Source organism: Natrix helvetica (assembly GCF_964273705.1).
Source record: "Natrix helvetica genome assembly, chromosome: Z".
In the NCBI taxonomy this organism is placed as follows: Eukaryota; Metazoa; Chordata; class Lepidosauria; order Squamata; family Natricidae; genus Natrix; species Natrix helvetica.
In genome coordinates this window covers 121,988,469-122,013,813 of record NC_138554.1, presented here as the reverse complement: position 1 = coordinate 122,013,813, position 25,345 = coordinate 121,988,469, and the positions used below count along the sequence as shown (strand labels likewise).

Here is a 25,345-nt window from a genome sequence, read left to right as displayed (position 1 = left end):
CTAAGTTTACACACAATACAGCTTCTTATTTAGTTATATCTCTCTTTCTCTCCAAAATAAATCAGTGCTATTAAATCTAGGAAAACCAAAAATGGTTTCTAGTACAAATGGTTCACCTTAGAGTATTGTAGCCTGTATTATTATTTTAAAGTTTACACTTCTTTGTGCTTATCCATACTGTTGTTACCAGTTATCCCTGTTTTTAAGCATAGATATATTTACTATAGTCTGTCTGGTATATTTTACCTTAGGGTATTATTAACATTATATTTTCAAAAAACACAATTGCAGTTTTTTAAATTCCATAACTTAATTTAAATCCAAGTTAAATTTCAAGACATTAAAATTAACTACTGTAGATTGCATGATGATCTAACATATATTTTCTTAACTTGGCATTTTCCATATTTTGGAAAACAAAGATTTATGATTCATATCAGCTAAATATGTAGCCTAACAATTTAGAAAAAATTGATTTGAGACAGTTGCCCTAAAATATCCTGTATGCTTTTTCATGTTTTAACAACATTTTACATTTTGAAGCACTTACGTGGTTGTCCTGTATCATCTTGGAAAACCTGTGCCATATTCATCACATCTTCAGTTAGATGTCTTGTAGCAAGTTCTAAAAAAAGTTTTAGTTATTAGTCAAATATATATAATTAATTCATTAAAAATATATAAAGTACTTTTTTTCTGTAACTGTGATTAAAACTTCCAACTAAATTTGATTATATTATTTTTTCTATTTATATGTTGTCAGGAATCTAATAACTAAGCAAATGAGTCTAAGATACTCTTGATAAAAGATACCTTATAAAGAGAATTCTGTTATTTTAACGATTCATGTTAGAAATATCAGAAAATTCATGTTTCTATTGAAATATTTCTTAGTACTGGAAATTTTTGTTTTATTCTAGGAACTTCTAGGAAAAGGAACAAATAAACCAATTTTGTTGAAGGTATTTCAGTTATATAATAGGATTATCATTTCCGAACTTTTGCAATACAGAATACTCTGGATGGGTAGTTGTTTACATAATGTTCTGACATATCAAGGAAGCACAAATTCTATCTTTCTCTGTTACTGCAGTGACGTTGAAGTGACGTTGAAGGTGTTCAATTAAAGCAACTGTAGTTTCTTTATTTGATACCAGCAGAGGTAACTAGCTTTAAGTAGTGTTCTAACTTCAAAAATCATTTATATATGATTTCTTATAATATGGAAGTTCAATTCTCTGGAAGATACTAAAAGTATTTGCAGTAGTCTGGAACACCATAAAGTGCCCACCCTCACCTATTTTATTCATTTATATGTAGATATTATTGCCTCTGCATCACCTCTTTATACCTTCACTCTGTGTCCGCAGAGGCAGTTCAGGTGTCAAAAAGTGGGTTGAAACGCTTTTTTTCCATCCAGCCACAGCATGATGAGGGAAAGTCTGTGTTTTATGAAATAACATTGCAAAGCAGGAAGTATGCATTTTGAACTGGCTCTTATCACACAGAGAACAAACAATGCAGAGATAAGAGGTAAAGAAGTGATGTAGAGGGAGAAGAGCTCCTTTGCCTAGAATGACAGCAGCAAAAGTTTCAAAACATGTCCTGCGGATGAAAAAAGGGATATTTGTTTATGTAATATAGCATTTTTGTTAAATACAGATGGGGAAGTTTATAACTTTTTGTATACCAATTATGTAAGGGGAAGGGAATGTATATTAGATTTTTGTAATGTAATGTGGAGGAAGCGAAGACTTAGGGGGTTTTTAACCAGATGTTTTTTATCCATTTTAGGGGGTACCAGGGTGGGTGGGAGGGATAATCAGGCCAGGAGGGGGGACTTTTGCCAGGCGAACAGGTGAGGTCAAGGGGGAAGTGAGCGAAGTGTGGGGAGGAAGGGAAAATGACATTCCTATAGAGGGTTGTTTCATTCCAACGGTCGTGGGGAGGGGTGGGTGCGAGGACGGAAAAAAATCTCATAGTCGGTTGGGAGACCGTGGCTGCTGGACACGCCCGGTCGCTCGTACCAACCCCCGCAGCCTAGGTGGCCAGGGCCTACAGAGCCAGGGCCTGAGGCTGATGCTCTGCAATGCAAGGTCCGCTGTTAACAAGGCCCCCCTCATTAATGAGTTGATCTCAGAGGGGGAGCCGGACCTTGCAGGGATAACGGAGACCTGGTTGGGCCACGAGGGTGGTTTACCCCTCGTGGAGATGTGCCCACCAGGCTACCGTGCATTCCATCAGCCGCGGGCCCTGGGTAAGGGTGGTGGGGTGGCGGTAATTATACGGGAGAGTCTGGAACCGAGGGAGTTCACTGTGCCGCAGATATCCGGTTGTGAGTCCCTTGGTGTGAAATGGGGCCCGGGGAGGCAGTTGGGCTTGCTGATTGTATACTTGGCTCCTCGCTATGCATCAGCGGCCCTGCCTGAGCTCCTCAAGCTGATCGCGGAGACGGCGGTTGATACCCCCAAACTTGTGGTTATGGGGGACTTCAACCTGCCGTCGACGGGTGAAGCATCCGAGGTGGCTCGGGAGTTCATGGCTTCCATGACAGCCATGGACCTGACCCAATTAATTCAGGGCCCCACACACGAAGGTGGGCACACACTGGACCTTGTTTTTGTCTCTGGACAGTGGACGAGTGATCTGGGAATAGGGGATTTGGTTATTACACCCCTGTCATGGTCAGATCACTCATATCTCCGGCTCGACTTCCCCGGCGCTACCCCCCACCGTGGGGAGGCGGAACCAGACTGTCCCAAATGGTTCCGCCCCAGGTGACTGATGGAACCGGATAGGTTCCAGACGGAGCTTGGGCCACTTCCTGTAGCCCTGACCCACTCCCTGACGGAGGACCTAGTGGCCGCTTGGAATAGGGCGGCTGCTGGGGCCTTGGACCGGGTAGCGCCTTTGCGGCCTCTCCTGCGGCAACGAACCACCCTGGCTCCTTGGTTCACCGAGGAGCTGAGGGTGATGAAACGCCACAAGAGACGCCTAGAGAGCAGGTGGAGGTCCTCACGCTCCGAATCTGACCGAACACAGGTAAGATCCTATTTACGGACCTACCTTGTGGCACTGAGAGCGGCCAAACGTAGACACTGTGCCGCTCTTATTGCGTCCGCAGATAACCGCCCTGCCGCCCTGTTTCGGGTGACCCACTCCCTCCTATCACAGAGGCCGCGGGAAGCCCCTTTGCAGGGTAGAGCAGAGGAGTTTGGGGAATATCTGCAAGACAAAATCGCTCAGATCCGGAGTGGATGGGCCCCCTTCAGTGGCCCAGGGGAGACGTCGGAAGCAAGTCTTGAGGCACCACGCTGGGAGGACTTTGACTCTGTTGCCCCCGAGGATTTGGACAGGTTACGTGGGCGACTGCGAGCCACTACATGTTTATTGGACCCGTGTCCCTCCTGGCTTGTACTGGCATCCTGGGAGGTTACACGAGGCTGGCTCCTGGGTCTTGTGAACGCTTCATTGGAGGAGGGGTCCTTGTCGGTCGCCTTGAAAGAGGCGGTGGTGAGGCCCCTACTCAAGAGGACTTCCCTGGATCCGGTGGAGCTAGCTAATTATCGTCCCGTCTCCAACCTTCCCTTTTTAGCGAAGGTTGTAGAGAGTGTGGTGGCACAACAGTTCCCACGTCAGCTGGAGGAAACCGACTATCTAGACCAGTGTTTCTCAAACTTGGCGACTTTAAGTCCTGCTATGCTGGCTGGGGGATTCTGGGAGTTGAAGTCCACAGGACTTAAAGTTGCCAAGTTTGAGAAACACTGATCTAGACCCACGCCAGTCCGGCTTCCGGCCCGGTCACAGCACGGAGACGGCCTTGGTCGCGTTGGTGGATGATCTCTGGAGGGCCAGAGATAGGGGTTGTTCCTCTATCCTGGTCCTATGTGACCTATCAGCGGCCTTCGATACCATCGACCATGGTATCCTATTGCGCCGGCTGGAGGGGATGGGAGTAGGGGGCACCGTTTTGCGGTGGTTCTGCTCCTACCTCTCCGACCGGACGCAATGTGTGTTGGCAGGGGAGCAGAGGTCGACCCTGAGGCCACTCACTTGTGGGGTGCCGCAGGGGTCGGTCCTCTCGCCCCTCCTGTTCAACACATACATGAAGCCGCTGGGTGAGATCATCCGTGGTTTTGGGGTTGAATACCATCTGTACGCTGATGACACACAGCTGTACATCTCCACCCCAAACCACCCCAACGAGGCCGTCGAAATGATGTCCCGGTGCTTGGAAGCCGTTCGGGTCTGGATGGGGGACAACAGACTCAGACTCAACCCCTCCAAGACTGAATGGCTGTGGCTACCGGTGCCCCAGTTCAACCAGTGGATTCCATCGCTGGCCATAGGGGGCGAACAACTGCCCCCCGTGGAACAGGCGCGCAATTTGGGCGTCCTCCTTGATGCCCGGCTGTCGATGGATGACCATGTGGCAGCCGTGGCAAGGGGGGCATTCCACCAGGTTTGCCTGGTGCGCCAATTGCGCCCCCTATTGGATCGGGACGCCTTACGTACGGTCACTCTTGCGCTGGTGAGGTCTCGCCTGGACTACTGCAACGCTCTCTACATGGGGCTCCCCTTGAGATGCACCCGAAGACTACAGCTAGTTCAGAATGCGGCTGCGCGGGCCATCATGGGGAGGACAAGATACTCCCATATAACACCACTCCTGCGTGAGCTGCACTGGCTGCCTGTGGTTTTTCGGGTGCGTTTCAAGGTGTTGGTTACTATCTTCAAAGCGCTCCATGGCACGGGACCTAGTTACCTGCGGGATCGCATCTCACCTCATACATCCCTGCGACCAATCCGCTCTCACAGGGAGGGACTCCTCCGGGTGCCGTCCACTAAGCAGTGTCAACGGGCGGCGCCCAGGAGTAGAGCCTTCTCTGTGATGGGCCCAACCCTCTGGAATGACCTCCCCCCCGATATTAGAACTACTACCGACCTCCGCTCCTTCCGACAGAAGCTTAAGACCCACCTGTTCCAATTAGCTGGCTTAACTGATTTATAGTCCCATTTTAACCTCCTGGCAAACATCTTATTGGGTAGTTTTTAAGGATAATTTTAATGTTTATTTGTATTTTAATTTAAATATTGTACACTCCACATCCTACCTCCTCCGTTTACCTATTTGTATATTTAAGTATATCTATATTTTGTATTCATACTGTTTTAATATGACTGTACACCGTCCCGAGTCCTGTTTAGGAAAGGGTGCGGTTTATAAATTAAAGTTTATTTATTATTATTTATTTATCTTTCAGCCTTCAGCCAGGGTGGATTTTTTCTAATGTTTAATATTAGATGTATTCAATACTTAAGGAGGGGTTTTTTTGTATACATATTTTTGTTGTTATTAGTGTTGGATGCTTGCTTTTTTTTTTACTTTTCTTTGTTTTGTACTTTATTTCTGATGATAAAATAATAAATAAACATGTTTTTAAAAAAGAGAAAAGAAAAAAGATGTCTCTGGAATTCTCAAGACAGGCCCTGGTCTCCTTTCTTTCCTCCACCTCCTGAGCTTTGTAGATCTTCATAAGGTAAGTGAGCAGTGTGAAGGCTGGAAAAGGACTGTGTGGAATCAAAGGGGAGGTGAGGCAAAGCAGGCTCAGTGCCTTGGGAGACCTGGCATGGCAAGATTTGGGTAGGAAGGAAATAGATAGGTGGATGTGCTGAAGCATCCCTGTGGTTGGTCATAAGGACAAATGACTTTTCATAATTTTGAAACACGGTTGTACATAGCTTGGATGGGGCTGTTATAACTTTGAACAATCATTAAATGAACTATAGTACTTGAGAATTACTTACATAAGATTCAAGTGCATCAGAATAAAACCTATTTTCTTACAAATTATTTTCCAAGCCTCTAGTCAGTCAGTTCTGATTTTGGCCTATACAACTTTACTATCCAGCATTTTCACTTTTGTCCACATTAGCCAAACTCATTTTTCAAAATTATTTTTTGAGGCCTTGACATCTATGATAAATCAGAATTCTTACCTTCAATTATATTTTTTGGATCTTTTGGAGTGGGAGGTGTTGTGCTTACTGCTTTTTTCTTTTCCCTGTCAAAATGTACAGTATTGTTAGTATTAAATCTATATTTACAAATTCAGTGTCCATTTAGCAAAGTTCTAAACATAATTTTTGCATGTCACAATTTATTTATGTTAAAAATACAAAATCCTATTTTGTTAATTTAGTACCTTAAATAAGTTTTATAATAAATATTAATTACTTAAGTAATTAATATAATTACTTAAGTAATATAATGGGTTAATGGTAGTTTGAATAAATATTATGTAAAAGACGTTATTCATCTTCAATGCTTTAAGAACAAATACTAAATAAGAACAATCACCAAATAACAAAGGGGTTATAGTGCTTACATTATGTATAAAACTTTTGGTACTTCTTGTTATTTTTGCCATTACTTCATTAAAAAATCATTACCTTCTAGTGATGTTTTCAGAAATAATTATGTCACAAAATATAATATTCAGAATAGTGAAAACAGGGTTAATATGTAAACTGAGAGTCAATATAAGAATTAGAAAGCTGGAATACTAGAAATAAAATCTGAAACATTCATTTCAGCATTCAAAGTACACTGGATAACTTATAGATCAGTGAATAGTTCTTCTCTGTAGAGGGGAATTGGTCAATGGCTCTAAGCAACCGCCTGAGAGTGATTTGGCTGAAGCATAGCTACAGCAGGATAGCCCTGAGGCATCAGATGGAGAAAGCATGCAACTACAGCCAGTCAGGGATGAGGAAGAGGAAAGCCTTCTGCACCTGATCCAAGAACACATAGTGCAGAGAAAAGGCAGTAGCAGTGAAGGTCAGCCAGATTACTCGTAAGGATAAAACTTCACCCTTCTTTATGGGCTGCACCAAAAGCTGATTATTTAGCATAGTAGACAGATGGAGGCGTTGTTGAGAATGTGTTCATTTCCTAGGCATGCCTTTTCTGGTCATTGTGATTCCTGCCTTACTTTAGATTGACACTGTGTCTTTACTTGGATCGGGCCTTGTGAACTCTGAACCTTTCTTACCTCATGAACCCTCTTGTATTGCCGATTTAATTTTGCCTGGTGTATTTATTTTGATTGGGAATCTTTCAAGTGCATTGTGGGCTCATTGACCATTGCTCTGTGGACTAGCATTAGTCTGCTTGTGTAAACCCACTAAACTATGATTACATGCATGTGTGTGTGTCTGAGTGGGACAGCACAATCAGGAAGATGCAGGGGTCTGTACCAGGAGTAGATTGGCAAGAGGAGGAAGAGAGGCCAGGAACTTCGGAAACGCTTTCACAGGGGCAATTGGATGAACCTGGCTGAAAAGGAAAGAGAAGAGCCGCAGTGCAGCCAGGAAGCTCAGATGACTCGTGAGAAGCACAAAGCGAGAAGGGGCACATCTGCAGTCAGTTAGTGGGGATGAGGAACTGCCTCCCTCATAGATCCCAGGCAATGCAGGGCCAAAAGGAGGCAGACATAGCAGTGGTTGGCAAGGCTACTGTGCTTGTACTTCAACTTTTTGATTCCTGCTTTCATGATTCCAGACCTATGCCTTGTTTGCTGACCTTGTGATTGGACCTTGGATTTGGTTTGGATTCTGAACTTGGACCTTGGCTTTAGTTATTGTGGTTGGACTTTGGACTTTGTGTGTGAACCTGCGGATTTGTGCCTTGCCCTTGGACTTTGCATTTGCCTTTCACTTCGTCTCTTGGTTTTGCAAACTCAGACTTATTGCGAATACCATTAAAGGCTTGCAATGACTCAATAAAGTAATTGCAACTCCCCCCCTCTCTCTCCCTCCCTCTGTGTGTGTGTGTGTGTGCGCGCGAGTGCGCGTGCATAAAACCCTGCAAGCTATGCATCATTGGTAATTCATTCTTGCAAAGAACAATGCTTTCCCTTTAATTTCCCTATTACTTATAGAAGTCAGAGAAACACAAAACAATTTATATTAAGCATTTGTTTATTAGGGAAAATTTAATATAATAATTATACAATTAAATTATGAAGGAAATATATTGTGGCAGTGCCTAGAAAACAAAATATTGTACTTTCTATATGTTGATTTTTAATAATCTTTATAACTATTTTTATAATAAATATATTTTATATTATTGATATCATAATTTCTTAAACATAACTATTTCATTGTATTCTTACTGTTTAGGTATAGAAAACTGGATAAGTTTGGGTAGTTCTTGAACACGGCCTTTTAGTTCTTCAAGTCTTTGAATGCGATTCAGTAACTGATTGATATTATTTGTTATGCTTTTATCTGCTAGAGGAACTTGCCAGTCTGGGATAATTTCTTCCTCACCTAACTGAAATATAGTTAGATAATACAGTATTAAAATAATCTGCTGTATATTAACAGAGATTTTCTCAATTAGCTTGAAAAAAGCATTACATTCACTATTTCAAATAATGTACTTTGTACATCATTATAGCAGAACTGCCTCTACAATATTAAGCTATTGTAAAATATATAAAGGTAGTCCTCAATGTATAACTGTTTGTTTAATTACTGTTAGAAATTACAACAGCACTGAAAAAAGTGATTTATGACTGGTTTTCAAACTTACGACCATTGCAATAACCCCATGATCATGTGATACAAAATTCAGACACTTGGCAACTGACTCATATTTATAACAGTTGCAGTGTCCCGGGACCATGTGATCACATTTTGCAACCTTCTGACAAGCAAAGTCAATAGAGAAGCCAGATTAATTTAATAACCATATTACCAACTTAACAATTGCAGTGATTCACTTAACTGTGGCAAAAAAGGTCATAAAATGGAGTAAAACTCATTTAACAAATGTCTCACTTAGCTACAGAAATGTTGGGCTCAACGGTGGTCATAACTCAAGGACTACTTATAATGTAAAAGCAAACTTTAATCCTTTAAATTATTTATAATAATAATTAAAACATTGCATTTACCTGAAAGCAAAATTAATGCATTTTTAATAAACTACCTACCAACCCACTAAACATAAACAGGTCAATTTCTTAAAATGAACTAGAAAATATACTTTACTAATAATGAGAATGAGACTGATATGAAGTGGAAAAATGTTACTTTGGAATGGCTTTTATTAAGAGCCAGAATATGCCAAGCTGGATAAAAAACAGGTGGTTATTTTTATGGAATGTGATTGCTTTCTACTGTAATAGGCTATCGGAGAGGTGGGATAATGGAGATGACCAGAGCATCCCACTGCAGTTGGAAAAGGCACTAACACTACAATTGTGATAAATCAAACTACATGCAAGAAGGTAGCCAGTTTGAGGATCCTTTGGGGATGGCTTGAAGCAGCCCAGAGCAACTTTAGATGCTCCAGAATAATATAGAATATTTTCCATGCTGTAGGTGTAGAAAAGTCATGGAGAGAAATTTATATCTGAATTTGTTCATGTCTGTTTGGTTATTACAATTGCAACTAGACACAAGTGTTGTAATCTCCCCCTCAGTGGGAGACAGGAGCAGCAAGAAATGATAAGTGGGAAAAGTAAAAATATTTTTATGGGGTTGTTAGTGAGAAAGAGATACTGGAATAATGAAGAGACACAAAAATATATGATGGTGAAGAACATTAAGTCTGTGGTTTAGGGTTCAGGAACCCTGGGGGCAAGTGACCATGCAATATTGGAATTCAACATTATCCAAACACAAGTAGTAGAACAAAGCCAAACTAGAGTCTTGGACTTTAAGAAAGCTAATTTCAATAAACTTAGAGAGAGCTTGGGAAAAATTCCATGGATGAGAATCCTCAAGTGGAAAACAACTCAAGAAGCTTGGGAAATTTTGAAAAATGAGATTACAAAAGCCCAGTCTAGCACAATACCAATGAAGAAGAAGAAAAATAACAGCTCCCAAAAGAAACCAGCATGGCTGCATAAAGAGCTATCTGACAAACTGAAAGACAAAAAAGGTAAGTATAAAAAGTGGAAGGAGGGGGGCATAACTAAGGCAGAATACCAGCAAACAGCCCGAGCATGTAAAGATGAAGTGAGGAAAGCTAAGGCTCACAATGAAGAAAGGCTTGCCACAAAAGTAAAAATTAACAAAAAAAGCTTCTTCCAACATGTTAAAAACAAGAAAAAAATTAAGGAAACAATTGGTCCATTGCTAGGAGAAAGTGGCAAGAAGGTGACAAGCAACAGGGAGAAAGCAGAACTATTTAACTCATGTTTTGCATCTGTCTTTACACAAAGGGATAAAACAGTCCAACCTGTCAAAAGCAGCACCACAAAAATCAGATTAGGAACACAAATTGAAATAGGGAAGAAAATGGTAAGTGAGCACCTGTCTACCCTAGATGAGTTCAAATCACCAGGACCGGATGGATTACACCCCACGGTTCTGAAGGAACTAGCAGACGAGATCTCAGAACCACTGAATTATATCTTTCAGAGATCCTGGAACACCGGGGAACTACCAGAGGACTGGAAAAGAGCTGATATGGTTCCCATCTTCAAAAAAGGGAAAAAAATAGATCCAGGAAACTACAGACCTATCAGCCTGACCTCAATACCAGGAAAGATTCTGGAAAAAATAATCAAGCAACGAATTTGCGAACACCTAGAAGCAAACAAAGTAATAGCCAAAAGTCAACATGGATTTGTCAAAAACAGATCATGCCAAACTAATCTTATTGCATTCTTTGATAATGTTACAAAATTAGTGGACCAGAAGAATGCCGTTGATATAGTTTACTTGGACTTCAGTAAGGCTTTTGATAAGGTAGACCATAACCTACTACTAGATAAAGTAGAAGAATGTGGGTTAGACAGCATCACCACCAGATGGATTCGTAACTGGCTGACCAACCGCACTCAACGTGTAGTCCTCAATGGAACTGCATCTACATGGAGGGAAGTATGCAGTGGAGTACCCCAAGGCTCTGTTTTAGGCCCAGTACTCTTCAACATCTTCATCAATGATTTGGATGAGGGAATAAATGGGGAACTCATCAAATTTGCAGATGACACCAAGCTGGCAGGGATAGCCAACACTCCAGAAGATAGGCTTAAGATACAGAAGGATCTTGACAAACTTGAACATTGGGCACTATCTAATAAAATGAAATTCAATGGTGAAAAGAGTAAGGTTCTACATTTAGGCAACAAAAACGGAATGCACAAGTACAGTATAGGTGGTACCATGCTCAATAGTAGTAACTGTGAGAGGGATCTTGGAGTTCTAGTGGACAACCATTTAAATATGAGCCAGCAGTGTGCAGCAGCTGCCAAAAAAGCCAACACAGTTCTAGGCTGCATCAACAGAGGGATAGAATCAAGATCACGTGAAGTGTTAATACTACTTTATAATGCCTTGGTAAGGCCACACTTGGAATACTGCATTCAGTTCTGGTTGCCACAATGTAAAAAAGATGTGGAGACTCTAGAAAGAGTGCAGAGAAGAGCAACAAAGATGATTAGGGGACTGGAGACTAAAACATATGAAGAACGGTTGCAGGAACTAGGTATGTCTAGCTTAAGAGAAAGAAGGACTAGGGGAGACATGATAGCAGTGTTCCAATATCTCAGGGGTTGCCACAAAGAAGAGGGAGTCAAGATATTCTCCAAGGCACCTGAGGACAGAACAAGAAGCAATGGGTGGAAACTAATCAAGGAGAGAAGCAACTTAGAACTGAGGAGAAACTTCCTGACAGTTAGAACAATTAATCAGTGGAACAGCTTGCCTCCAGAAGTTGTGAATGCCCCAACACTGGAAGTCTTTAAGATGATGTTGGATAGCCATTTGTCTGGAACGGTATAGGGTTTCCTGCCTAGGCAGGGGGTTGGACTAGAAGACCTCCAAGGTCCCTTCCAACTCTACTATTGTATTGTATTGTATTGTATTATGTATAACTGTGGAAAAAAGAGCTGATGCACTAGCTAGAGTAGCCCTAAGTGAGTTAAAACGAATGGAATTTGGCTGATTGATGGTCCAGAGTGGTGGAAAATATGCTTCAAATAAGTGTGGTCCTTGCGAGATTCAGTGAATTATAGCCAAATACTAAGAAATTGTTTTGAGGGCCATGGATTAAGGGACAATGAAAATAATTCATTTTTGTTTTGAGATCTTTACATATATTGTTATTACCTATTATTATAACACTTCTAATTATATTAAGATTAATCCCAAATGTCTGTTTTACCTGCTCACATAAGAAAAGCTAAGCCTTACATTGTGTCCTTTTATTTATTCTAAAATTAAACATAAAGAAGAAACAGTAGAATATATAGAAATACAATTCACATGGTTACCACCAGGGACGTGCGATCAGGGGAGGCAGGGGAGGCAGAGCCTCCCCGCTCTCATCATGAAAAGAAAAAAAAAGGGGAAAGGGAAAAGGCGCTGAGGAGCCTCGGGGAATGGGACCACGTGCAGGAGGGAGGTGCAGGAGGCTCCTCTAGCCTCACCCTCCCTCCTGTACACGTGGCCCCATTCCCCGCCTTCCTGAGTCAACATGAAGGGCAGTCCCCTTCTCAGGAAGGCGGGGAATGGGACCACGTGTGCAGGACAGAGGGAGGTGCAGGAGGCTCCTCTAGCCTCAGCCTCCTTCCTGCACACATGGTCCCATTCCCCGCCTTCTGTCAGGTTCTGACACCAGAGCTCATGGTTCCAGGGTGATTGCGCATGCGTGAGCAGCTCCCCTCCCCGCACTGAGCAACGGCGGGTTTACGGGAAGTTGCTCATGAAAGCGGAAAGTGCGACTGAGTTTTCGGACTGGCGGCTACCGTTTCACTGCCAGCTCGCTCACGAAAGGACCCTGGAAACCAAGTCGTGGCCAGCGCCTTGTTAGAAATTGCACTGCTGAAAGAGACAGAGAGAAAAAGCAGATGTATTTTTTTTTACAATTATTATTTTGTGATACGATATTGAACGTAGCGCTTAGAAGGCCATGGCTGATTCCAAGAAAACTAAGCGGGGTCAGATTTGATTAATCTTCGGTTAGGATGGGGACCCAGGAAATCCTAGGCGGGGAATGGGACCACGTGTGCACACATGGTCCCATTCCCCCCCTTCCTGATGACGTCACCAGCCATAACCTCACCGCACGTCACTGGTTACCACATATTTCTAAATAGTTGTGTTAGACCTTAACAATCAAAATTCTAGGTTTACCTCTTCCATCTCATGGACCTCCTTTTCAAACCACTTGAGAAAAAAATAAAATAAACTAAAATTAGATATTAACAGATTACATTTTTTTCAAAATAAAACATATTTTAAAGATTTTAAAGATACATTTCAAAAATTTCTTACCTTAAGCAATGACTCTAATATCTAAGAAAGAAAATATATACATTTATAATATAATATATATATATATATTATAAATCACCATCAATTTTATTATATAAAAATTTTAATACAAAGTAACAAAGTGAGAAATGTTTAGGTTTCCAAATCATGCCTCCTTATGTCAGCTTAAACAGAAAAAGGTTTCTCTTACTAGATTTTTTTGCTAGGTTGATCTTTGTATTTTTGCAATAGAGGAAGGGATTTACCATGTCCTTACCATATTATTGAAACAGAAAGCTGCTCATTTTAGAACCTACAGCTAGCAAAAATACAACTGATGACAATACTGTAACAATGAAATTGTCCTTGATCTATTCTAAATTTCCAAATAAAGTGGTGATTATTATGTACACTATAGCTGATTTTTTTCAAGTATAACAAAACATGACAATTAACAGTAAATAAAATCTTATGCAGAACAATAAACATTATACATACTTGCTTTTCTTCACGAAGTGCATTTTCCAATTGTGTCCTAAGTTGTGAACAACATATCAGGAAAGAAGTCATATCTTCATAATCTTCCTTCCAATGAGAAAAATATACATACAGTATCTTTATTTTAGAAATATTGCTAGGGAAAACTATTTCTGAGATTTGTAATAATCTTATTACAATTCTTATTTTTAAAATAAATCTGCAAGCGTTATCATTTACATGAAGTAATGACAGCATTTACTTATATAAATCAAGAATAAAAATATTAGCTAGGATACAACCCTATGTAAACTGAAATGGTAGGTTCCAGTTGCTTCATAGGGGGCTGATGAGCTTAATTTCTAGACTCCAGACTTCCTGGTTTTTTTAGGCAGCTAGCAAAGATCTCACTTAGCGCATATAGATTAGATAGATTCTACATGAAGAAAACAATCCTGCTGATATTAGGGATCCAATCTAAGAGGTTTTATAAGTATTATTCACTTGAAGTTTGAAATAAAGTTCTACTGGTAACATACAGTTCCTGTAGAACAAGTGTTATACTGCTAAACCAGTCATAAAACTGGTTGCTACATTCTGCACCAGTTATAGCTTCTGAATTGTCTTCAAGAATACCCTCACATAAAGCCTATGGTAGTACAGGTAGTTTTCAACTTATAAGCACAATAGAGCCCAGAATTTAGATTGCAAGTGGTTGAAGTCAAGGAACTTAACATTAATTGTAGCTATGCCTAATTTCACACCATAATAATTCAGAACAAATTATTACTGGTCCTCATTTAGCAACTGACCATTTAATAGTGACCATTCAATAGTGATGAAAAAGTACTTTTGCCATCAATCCTCTAACTTATAACCTTTGCAGATAAAACAAAGGAATGATAAAATAACGTCGTAAGTAAAAGTGTGGTTTCATTTAGCACCCATTTCACTTAATGACCAAGTTACTGGTCTCAATTGTTATTATTAAACAAGAACTACCTGTATTACATCTTTTGTTACTGCTCATTAATATGTGTTTAGTCTAAAACCAATATCACATGATAAAATGAGGCCTGTTTAAACAGCATGTCTTGTTATTTACAGGTAGTTCTTCTTCTTCCTCCTCCTCTTCCTCTTCTTTACTTTCTTTAACTTCACCTTCCTTTATATAGACACCTTCCATTGTATGTACAATCTGCAAAAAAATTCAAATAATGTTCTAATCTCTCATTGGCAATGCTTCCTATTTTCCTAATGTTACAAACCTAGATCATTAAGTCTTATCTAATAGATTTCTCTTTTCCTTTAGTTTTAGTAACTTTTATGAATCTGTGTTCAACAACCTGTAGTTTTCAGAACTTATAACATTATAAAAGAAAAGACTGACTCGTCAAGGTTGATCACTGATGACAAAATATACTTATCAGGTTTTTTTGGCAATGATCCAAGAGTGCTTAGCATTTACCTCTTTATTTAGTTTATACAGAAATCTTACATTTGTGACTCTGGGTAGCTTACAATTAAAACATGAACAATACCAAAAAACCAGAATGAAACCACCACATAAACAAAATATTAAAACAACACGTTAATTTAGTCATCAGGAGACCTTTATCATTCACCTTCTTTTTGAGAACACCTTTTCTGCTGTCCCATATGGGATAATTAGATGTCACTGGGTGAGTTAGTCCCTCAAATAATCAAGCTCCATGTTCTTTTGTTTTTGTTTTTGTAATCTCTTTTTCAATTACTCTGTTCACTTACAACATAGGTGTCAAACTACCTGCCCGCAGGCTGAATGTGTCACGCACTGGCCATGCCCACACCCAGTTTGGTGAAGGGAGAAAAAATCCCAATACGTCACATGATGCCGCAATGACGGTGCGAGTTTGACACCACTGAGTTACAACTTTGGGATTTTCAAAGAATTCCTGCCCATTTAAGCCACCTTTTCTTTTCTTCAGATCAACTACAAAGTGTCACCTGCTGTGATCTGCCTTAACATTATAGAGATAAAACATTCTGGAAGTTACATTAAACTAAGTAATTGTCATTATTCAAATATTATGTGATTTACTTTCCAATTATTTGCTGCATCCGCAATTAGAACCCAAAGATGACTTTTCAATATAGTAGTTATAAACTTCATTGTTCAAACATTCTCTTTAATTTCATTTGTTCACTTTATTGTTCCGTTATTTTACTTCTGTTCTGTTTACACTCTTTCATTTCTTCCTTTTATTGTTGTAAGCCCACTAGAATAGCCCGATGATGAGGTAGGTGGCAAATATATTTAATAAGGAATAGATAATAACTCTCAATCTGCACTGATAGTTGTTGGATTTTGGCAAGAAAATGAAGATTCAGCAAAAAAGAATATTTGTATTAAATAAGTCTGACAAATCCTTTTAATTGTTAAAGTCATATTCTCTGGCAATACCTTTGTTCATTCTAAGAAAAATCCATTAATCAAACCAAAGCATACACAGATCTTTATTATGTAAATATGTGCATCTTCTACAATGTGCCCTTTTTAAATATACAGGTAGTCATCAACTTATGACCATAATGAAGTCTGCCTATTACAATCACATGTCACGATCGCTGTTAAGTGAAGCATCTCATTTAACAACTCCCTATCCCTGCTCTCCCCAACAAAATCATTAAATAAATGTGTGGGTCATTAGGTGGAACATGGGGTGCCATAGGGATGGGGAGGCCCTTGGAGGCCTACCACATGCCCAGACCCTACCACACTCCTGCAAACCTCTCTAGGCCTTTCAAGGCTTCCTCATCTCTGAGGCACCCAGTGCTCTGCTTCCTGGCCCTCAGTGTTCCACAGATCTAAACCTGAAGCTAGTCAACAGACGCAACCAGCACATGAAAGGCAGTTTGCAGCCTATAGGCCAAGTTCACTATTCAGCCATGGATAGTGAATGGAGCCTAAATCTAGTCAGCAGAAGTGGCTGACACATGGAGAGCAGTTACAGCCTGTAGGTTGAGGCTTTCTTTAAATCCAGCCATCTTGCAGGATTCAGCCCACTATCCACTAATTCCAGGGCCCAGCAGCATCAATTTTACCTTTATATTTTTTGCAGAGGAGCTTGGCCAATACTATATGAAGCTCACCTTTTTTGTAGAAGCAATAGCAACCTCATGCTCTTCTCCTAGCAAGTAGTATTTGTCTGAGACTATAGGGCAAATGTTCATTTTCAAATGATTTTTAAGGAGGCTTCACAACCCCACAAATAAATGGAGCCCCCTTAAAATCATAATCTTTTGTTTAGCTATCCTGAATAACACATTTATCTAAATACATGCTTCTCTGATATTTAATTCCCTTAAGTTCCTTGAAAAAATACATAAATTTTCAAAAAGAGATATATATTTGCAAAGTTGTACTTGTGAGTAAAGTAGTATACTTTAGTATTAAGTACATTCACTGCCTTGATTCAATTACATACAAACAAGGGATACAAATAGAATAATAAACAATGTTAATGATTAACCTACCTCATTTAGATGTGTTGTAATATTTCTAAGCATATCCATTTCATCAAACATTCTATCTTTGTTTCCTGTGGTAAGACCCAGAGAATATTGTGTAATGGTTTCTTTGGGAGTTGCAGGCATTAAAACCATTGGGTTAGCTTCATATCTGTTTTGCTTTCCTCCTTTCTTCCTTGTTCCCAGAGATGACTTGTCAATTGTCTTTTGTTTTAGTTTTGTTGCAATCATTGTGTTGGTTATATAATCTTTTCAAAAACAAATAATAAATATTTCATTCCAAATTTTGAAAACATTTATAATACATTATAAACTACTATATTTTTCACGTTCAAAACTATCCCAATAAATTTCCTGCATTCCAAGAAGTTTAACCTACCATCTCTTTCAATGTCTTTGTTTTCAGTTTTCAAGCTGTATGAATAATACTTAATATAATGGTTTTACTAATTTCACTCCTAAAGAACCAGTAATGTAATGGTTAGGGTGCTGGACTAGAAGTGGGAAAAATCAAGTTCTAATTATCTCTTAGGCATAGAATACAGCTAAATGACCTTGGACCAGTCATTCTCTCATAGCTATAATTAGCATCATGCTGAAAAGCCAGCTAAAAACTAAACCTCTCATTACAGGAGGCATTAATAGTTTTCCTATTTAAACTAGATGAGCAGAATACAGAAATGTGACCTTGCAACCACATACATACATACATACATACACACATACATACACACACACACAGAGAGAGAGAGAGAGAGAGAGAGAGAGAGAGAGAGAGAGAGAGAGAGAGAGAGAGAGAGAGAGAGAGAGAGCTACATTGAATATATCGAATTAGAGCTCTTCAAAGGCAAGAAAAGTTTCCACATATACAAAATCTTAACAGTAGGATCAAAAAGTTCATAAAAGTAGCCATGTATACTTTAAATTCCAATAATTTATCAATTACTAATAAAGGTCATTGACAGGTACAAATAGCCAGGAACAGGAGTTGAGTTCAAAAATTTAGTACATACAACCTATATACAAGAACCTGATCTACTAACTATAAAGCCAAATTGGCGCTAGACATGGATTCATGAGGGCTGGAATTGGATGTCTTGTGGGAGCTTAGCAATTCCAAACTAATGACAAGACTAATCCCACTCTCAGGCTAAACCTGCTCATCTCCTCCATCACTCCACCCTACAACATGACCCCATCCCGCCTCCATAGGCTCTTCAAAGCTGCGCTCTCCCTCTCTCCTGTATAGTCTCTTTGAAGTCTGAGTTCTCATGGGAACTTGATAAAGTAGTCAGTGAAGGTATCTCAATGAAAACTTCATCCCTTGTTTCTGAAGTAGGTACTGAAGCAGGCAGCAGTTGCTGGAACACGGAGACAGAGTTAGAAAAGATCTACCACCACCAATAGAGTTATGAAACCTTGTATTAGGGGTAAATCAGTAATGAAGTCTAGAGAGACTATAGGGCAGGGTTCCTCACACTTTTTAAACAGAGGTCCAATTCATGGTCCTTCAGACTGTTGGGTGGTCAGACTGGCTGGGAGTGTGTGGATAGGTGGTCATGTGACTGGGTGGGTGTGGCTAGGTCATGTGACTAGGGGATGTGGCCAATTTAATAGTCCATTGAACAATGCACACAAATTAAACTTTAATTTGTTTTGGTCCTGGGGGTTTTATTTGCTTTTCTTTGCATGTTGTTCTTTTGGTTGCCGTTTCTTTTTACTAGATCATTTTTTTCAGTTGTTTAGGGTCTAGTGGTCCACTTCAGAAAACTCTGTTTTGCAGCAATTCTTCTCAGCTCCAAGGAGCATGAGAAATCTCTCTCTCTTTCTCTCTCCCTCCCCCCTCTCTATTTCTTTCTCTCTTTCTCTCTCTTCCACTCTTTCTCTCTCCCTTTCTCTCTCCTTCTCTCTTTATTTTTGTCTCTCTTTCTTTCTTTCTCTCTCTCCCTCTCTCTTTCTTTCTCTCTCCCTCTCTCTTTCTCTCTCCCTATCTGTCTCTCTCTTTCTCTCTCCCTCTCTCTTTCTCTCTTAATGGCTTCAGTGGGCCACATGCAGCCCATGCCCCCTGCCCTTGCCTGGAGAGAATATCTTGCTAGGGGCCTGAGAGGGGCCTGGTCTACCGGCAGAAGAATCAGATGGGCCAGGGTGCTCCATGGCCTGGTGGCTCAACTTTGGGTGAGAAGGCCAAAGGTAGGTGGAAGCAGGAGAGCTGGAGACTCTGGTGGCTGTTACTGGATCAGATGACAAGCAGGAGCAGTTGTAGAGAAAAAAGAAAAAGGTAAATAAATTAAGGTGAGTAAACTGGGCTCTATAAATGAGTTCAATGAATCCAGCCACTCAATCAGGAGGTGAGAGGGTGGCAAGCAAGCAAAGCTCCAAGGCCAAGCAGATAGGCAGGGAGGAGCAGTGGAGAAAAAAATAAATAAAGGCCCTTCCTGTGCTGGTGTATGACCACCAGGTGGCCAAGACACCAGGGCGGCTTGGGGAAGGTTATGGGTGGTAGTGACGCAGCCGGAGGCCCGAACAGGGCCAGCTGACCACCCTGCGGCTATCTGCTGTAGCGTGGCTGAGCATAAGGTACTAATGGAAAAGGCACTAATGGAAAAGGCACAAAATTAGGGTCCTTCCAAAATGGCCGCCGTTCCGGTGTGAGGGAAAATGAGGAGACAAGATGGCGGCCACACTGTTAAAAATGGCCGCGCACCTCATCCGTGGCAGCCTGAGCCCTTCCGAGGGTGAGAAAACACCCGGGGACTGTTTAAAATGACCGCCGACAACCGTCGAAAGCCTCACTGCCTTTGCTGCGCTTTAAAAGCAAGCGGCAGCTCCCCATATGTGGTGCATCCAGAAATGGGAAGGCTACAATATTGTTGCTGCTACTACGATAGAATATGTTGAACTTGAGAATATTGTGGCTTGTAAGAAAGAACATTTGGAATCAAGTGCTTTGAAACCAGGACATAACTGAATGTAAAAGTCAAAACATGAGAAGAATGAGCTCTATTGGATTTGTCTGGGTAAAAGCAGCTTAGTCTTGTTGCAAAATGTGCAGTTATCTGTGATCTGTACTGAACTCTATGGGAAAATGTTCATCTTCTGAAAAGTGTCTCCTTTGTCGAATGTGGATTTAACCACTAAGAGCTCCTTGTTAAAAATGTTATATTTCCATTCTGGTAAAGTCAAAGCTCTTGAGAAAAAAAAGCAGAGCAACAGGCATTTCTACCCCTCCCACACCTTCTTGTATAAGAACATCTCTGATTTCTAATCTGAAGTATTTTTCTGAACAATAAATATATTTGCTGGGTCAAGTTGCTGATATAGGAGTTGACAGCCAGAGTTGCTTTAACTCTTTAAATGCTGATTATTGTGTGTGAGACCAAGCAAATCTAATTCCTTTCATTTTCAATTGGGTAAGCGGTTTGACTTTATTTCCACAGAACATATCAGAATCATTCCGATAAAGGACTACAAATTTATCAATGAGATCAGAAAAAAACTTGGTTCATAAATCTGGAAATAACACTCCTGACCAACAGGATCATTTTGCATTCAACTTGTTGTACCTGATGTTGAAAATTTGTGTCCCTCCTTGATTCTAATGAGATTGTAAGTACGGGCTGTTGTCATTTTCCTGGTTCTGTGATTCACATTCAGAATGGCTCTCATTAGAACTATGGTTGGAACACATGTCTCCTCTCCTGGGAGGGTTGGAAGTGCAATCATTGACCACGTGTCCTGATTCTCCATAGTAGAAACAGGGTGGTAAATTTCTGCACTTCTGCCATTTTTCTGCAGCTAGGAATTTTCTGGCTTCATGAATTTGCATAGACTCCTTTCCCTCTTATCAACTTCAATTGGTGTTAAGGGATTGAAGACTGTCTATGGGAATAGAGGAGCTGTTAGCTTGTGATACTTGGAGCAAACCCTGATCTCTTCTAAATGTGAGTCAATTATAATGTAGATTCTGTAGACTTGATCCATTGTCTGGGGGTACTCCCTGCCTGATGAGTTCATTTTCAGTTCTGTCACTGAGACCATGTCTAAATTGTATCATTAGGGAAAGTTCATTCCAATTCAAATCTGCTGCAAACAATTTGAATTCTTCAATATAATGTCTTATTCTCTGGCTGCCTTGTTGGAGCTCTTGAATTATGTATATTATGGTGTCTTCTTTGATGGGATCTCTGAATTATTTTTAAAATATGCTAGGAAGTTTTGATAGTTATCCATGATGGGCACTTATGCTTAATCATGGGGAGTGCCGTCCCTGGAGGCTAAAGCTGTTGAATGGGCTGAGAATGAAGGATATCCATTGAAAACTTCACTGGTCTGGTGCCAATTAATAGTTTATATTTGTCAAGATATATTCTCATCTTGTTTGAATCTCCTACAAATCACTCAGGTAAACAGCTAGGGGTCCTCTGCAGCATAGCATTGGCAACCAGCAGTTGATCAAGAGCTGGCACCAGTGTTGGTGGAGGAAATTGTTGAGCTAAATTTTGCATCTGTTGAAGCATCTAGTGTATATTAGCTGCTATACTTTGCACTTTTGCACTCCTGGGGGTTGGGGGCAAAAATCAACCTGCTTTTTGCTCATTCCCCCCCGCCCAGCCCCTAGGAACCCTCTGGAAGCCTCCTAAAGGCTATGTATGGCCATTTTGGTGAAGGGGGCAGGGTTTCAGAAGACCAAAAATGCTGCATTCAGTGTATAAGACGCACTCAGATTTTCAGTGTCTTTTTTGAGGGGGAAAAAGTGCGTCTTATATTCCGAAAAATACAGTACCTATACTATGCTTTGTTTTATACATAGAACAAAATACAGTTATTTCAAATGTTCTAGGCTGCTTCCAACCGGAGTGCTGTTTTATATTATAGCAGGATTATTAAAAAATATAATTCTAGTCAATACTGATCAATAGTTTCTTAGCTGCTTAAGTCCCTGCTGCTGCCAACTTAAGTTGGGTTAGATGGAATATTGGAAGAAAGAAGCAGCTCATATCTTAGTAGTGAAGTATCTTTCTCACTGCAAGTTGCTAGTGAAATACCCCAAAAAAGAGGATCAAGAGAAGAGAATATACTATATGTTGCTCAGGATTGAACTATGGAGTTCTTGGTCTTTGAAATTGTTTTCTTACAAACTTTTTGCTACCAGACTGTAATGAAGGGACTGACCCAAATTTGCTTACTAAAATTCCATGGCTATGGGCAGATTAAACCTAAGTCTCCCCAGTTTTAAATCAACAGCATAACCATTACACAACTCTAACATACATTTATTCACCATAAATGTGATATGTCATATATTAAGCCCTTATTCTAAACACATAATCAAATCTAATACAGAAGGGGAATGCTCAACAAAATATAAAATAATATAAAATTAGCTAATACAGGTGAAACTCAAAAAATTAGAATATCGTGCAAAAGTTCATTTATTTCAGTAATGCAACTTAAAAGGTGAAACTAATATATGAGATAGACTCATTACATGCAAAGCAAAATAGTTCAAGTTGTGATTTGTCATAATTGTGATGATTATGGCTTACAGCTCATGAAAACCCCAAATCCACAATCTCAGAAAATTAGAATATTGTGAAAAGGTGCAATATTCTAGACTCAAAGTGTCCCACTCTAATCAGCTAATTAAACCATAACACCTGCAAAGAGTTCCTGAACCTTTAAATGGTCTCTCAGTCTGGTTCAGTAGGAATCACAATCATGGGAAAGACTGCTGACCTGACAGTTGTGCAGAAAACCATCATTGACACCCTCCATAAGGGGGAAAAGCCTCAAAAGGTAATTGCAAAGAAGTTGGATGTTCCCAAAGTGCTGTATCAAAGCACATTAATAGAAAGTTATGTGGAAGGGGAAAGTGTGGAAGAAAAAGGTGCACAAGCAGGAGGGATGACCGCAGCCTGGAGAGGATTGTCAGGAAAAGGCCATTCAAAAGTGTTGGGGACTTTCACAAGAAGTGGACTGAGGCTGGAGTCAGTGCATCAAGAGCCACCACACACAGACGGGTCCTGGACATGGACTTCAAATGTCATATTCCTCTTGTCAAGCCGCTCCTAAACAACAAACATCAGAAGCGTCTTACCTGGGCTAATGAAAAACAGACCTGGTCTGTTGCTCAGTGGTCCAAAGTCCTCTTTTCTGATGAGAGCAACTTTTGCATCTCATTTGGAAACCAAGGACCCAGAGTATGGAGGAAGAATGGAGAGGCACACACTGCAAGATGCTTGAAGTCCAGTGTGAAGTTTCCACAGTCTGGGTTGATTTGGGGAGCTGGTGTTGGTCCACTGTGCTTCATTAAGTCCAGGGTCAATGCAGCCGTCTACCAGGAGATTTTGGAACACTTCATGTTTCCTTCCGCAGACAAGCTTTATGGGGATGCTGACTTCATTTTCCAGCAGGACTTGGCACCTGCCCACACTGCCAGAAGCACCAAAACCTGGTTCAATGACAGTGGGATTACTATGCTTGATTGGCCAGCAAACTCACCTGATCTGAATCCCATAGAGAATCTATGGGGCATTGCCAAGAGAAAGATGGGAGACATGAGACCAAACAATGCAGAAGAGCTGAAGGCCGCTATTGAAGCAACTTGGTCTTCCATAACACCTCAGCAGTGCCACAGGCTGATAGCTTCCATGCCACACCGCATTGAGGCAGTAATTGCTGCAAAAGGGGCCCAAACCAAGTACTGAGTACATATGCATGCTTATACTTTTCAGAGGTCTGATATTGTTCTATGTACAATTCTTGTTTTATTGATTGCATGTAATATTCTAATTTTCTGAGATGGTGGATTTGGGGTTTTCATGAGCTTAAGCCATGATCATCAAAATTACAACAAATCACGGCTTGAACTATCTTGCTTTGCATGTAATGAGTCTCATATATTAGTTTCACCTTTTAAGTTGCATTACTAAAATAAATGAACTTTTGCATGATATTCTAATTTTTCGAGTTTCACCTGTATGTACCTTAAAATTATCTTTAAAACAGCATACCTGCATCTGCAGAATGTTCTGAAATTATTCAGTAGTTTCTAAGACAGGTTAATTGTTCCCAATCTTAAAAGAAAATGCAAAAAATAGGATTAAGTAACACATGGCCACTAACTCTGGAGTTATGAAACAGATAAACCAGCTGAGGGAATAAGGCTAAATCTCATTTAATGGCTGATTGCATATTGCAGTGCCCATTAACTGAATCATGATATTCTGAATTAACTAGATGTCTTAGTTTCATAGTAAAAGAATGTTGGTCTTACCTGAACGTTTCTTTTAAGGAGTAGAGGGAGGGGTCACGCGAGGGTTTAACACAGCCTGATTGGTCCATTAGACTGAGAGAAAACTCGAAGTCTGCATCTGTAAGTCGTAATAACAAGGACAAGCCCCCCAGGGCCACCCGGTCCTCCCCCTCCCCAGACCCTGTCTTAACTAACTAGGGTGGGATCGTGACCCCTCCCTCTACTCTCCATAAAAGAAACGTTCAAGTAAGACCAACATTCTTTTTCCAGTAGAGGAGGGAGGGATCACTCGAGGGACATACCCACGCTAAGTCCCAGGGAGGGTAGACTGGGGTCCAGGGGGAGGATCGGCTGCCACCCTCTGGAGAACCCTCCGACCGAATGATGCCTCAGCCGAGGCGTACACATCCAGTCGGTAATGACGAATGAAAGGGGTAGGAGAGGCCCAAGTGGCCGCCCGGCAAATATCCTCAAATGGAGCCCTGGTAGCCCAGGCTGCAGTAGTAGCGGCGCTACGGGTAGAATGAGCTGTTATACCCGAAGGGGGGTTCTGACTGGAGGCGCCGTAAAGCCTCGACTATGGCCTGCCTGATCCACCTCCCGATAGTGGAAGAGGACACCTTAGCCCCAAGAGAGCCCGGTTGGAAGGAGACGAAAAGCGCCTCAGTTTTATGAATACCCTCTGTCCGCTTCAGATAGATGCGAATGGCGCGACGGACGTCCAACCTATGCCACAAGAGCTCCTTCTCCCGTGATGGATTTGGGCAAAAATTTGGAAGGACTATCTCTTGGGCTCTATGGAAAGGTGTGTTCACTTTTGGA

The 25,345-nt window shown here is 40.8% G+C and overlaps 1 protein-coding gene across 11 annotated transcripts in view; it reads right to left on the bottom strand.

The window, feature by feature from the left end:
* The window catches only part of CCDC7 (coiled-coil domain containing 7), a 301,313-nt gene that overhangs the window by 267,281 nt on the left and 8,687 nt on the right, over window positions 1–25,345 (bottom strand). For 9 of the 11 annotated variants that reach the window (XM_081970140.1, XM_081970145.1, XM_081970146.1 and 6 more), the window contains exons 2-10: window positions 24,282–24,344; window positions 17,275–17,516; window positions 14,864–14,956; window positions 13,780–13,866; window positions 13,303–13,323; window positions 13,162–13,194; window positions 8,181–8,341; window positions 6,001–6,065; window positions 551–625 (exon numbers count right to left, since the gene is read on the bottom strand). In XM_081970140.1, coding sequence (XP_081826266.1) covers window positions 551–625; window positions 6,001–6,065; window positions 8,181–8,341; window positions 13,162–13,194; window positions 13,303–13,323; window positions 13,780–13,866; window positions 14,864–14,956; window positions 17,275–17,499 — 760 coding nt within the window. In that variant the 5' untranslated portion in view covers window positions 17,500–17,516; window positions 24,282–24,344. Of the gene's footprint in view, window positions 1–550; window positions 626–6,000; window positions 6,066–8,180; window positions 8,342–13,161; window positions 13,195–13,302; window positions 13,324–13,779; window positions 13,867–14,863; window positions 14,957–17,274; window positions 17,517–24,281; window positions 24,345–25,345 lie in introns of those variants that run through there. The other 2 variants (XM_081970144.1, XM_081970150.1) reach the window with 2 other exon arrangements.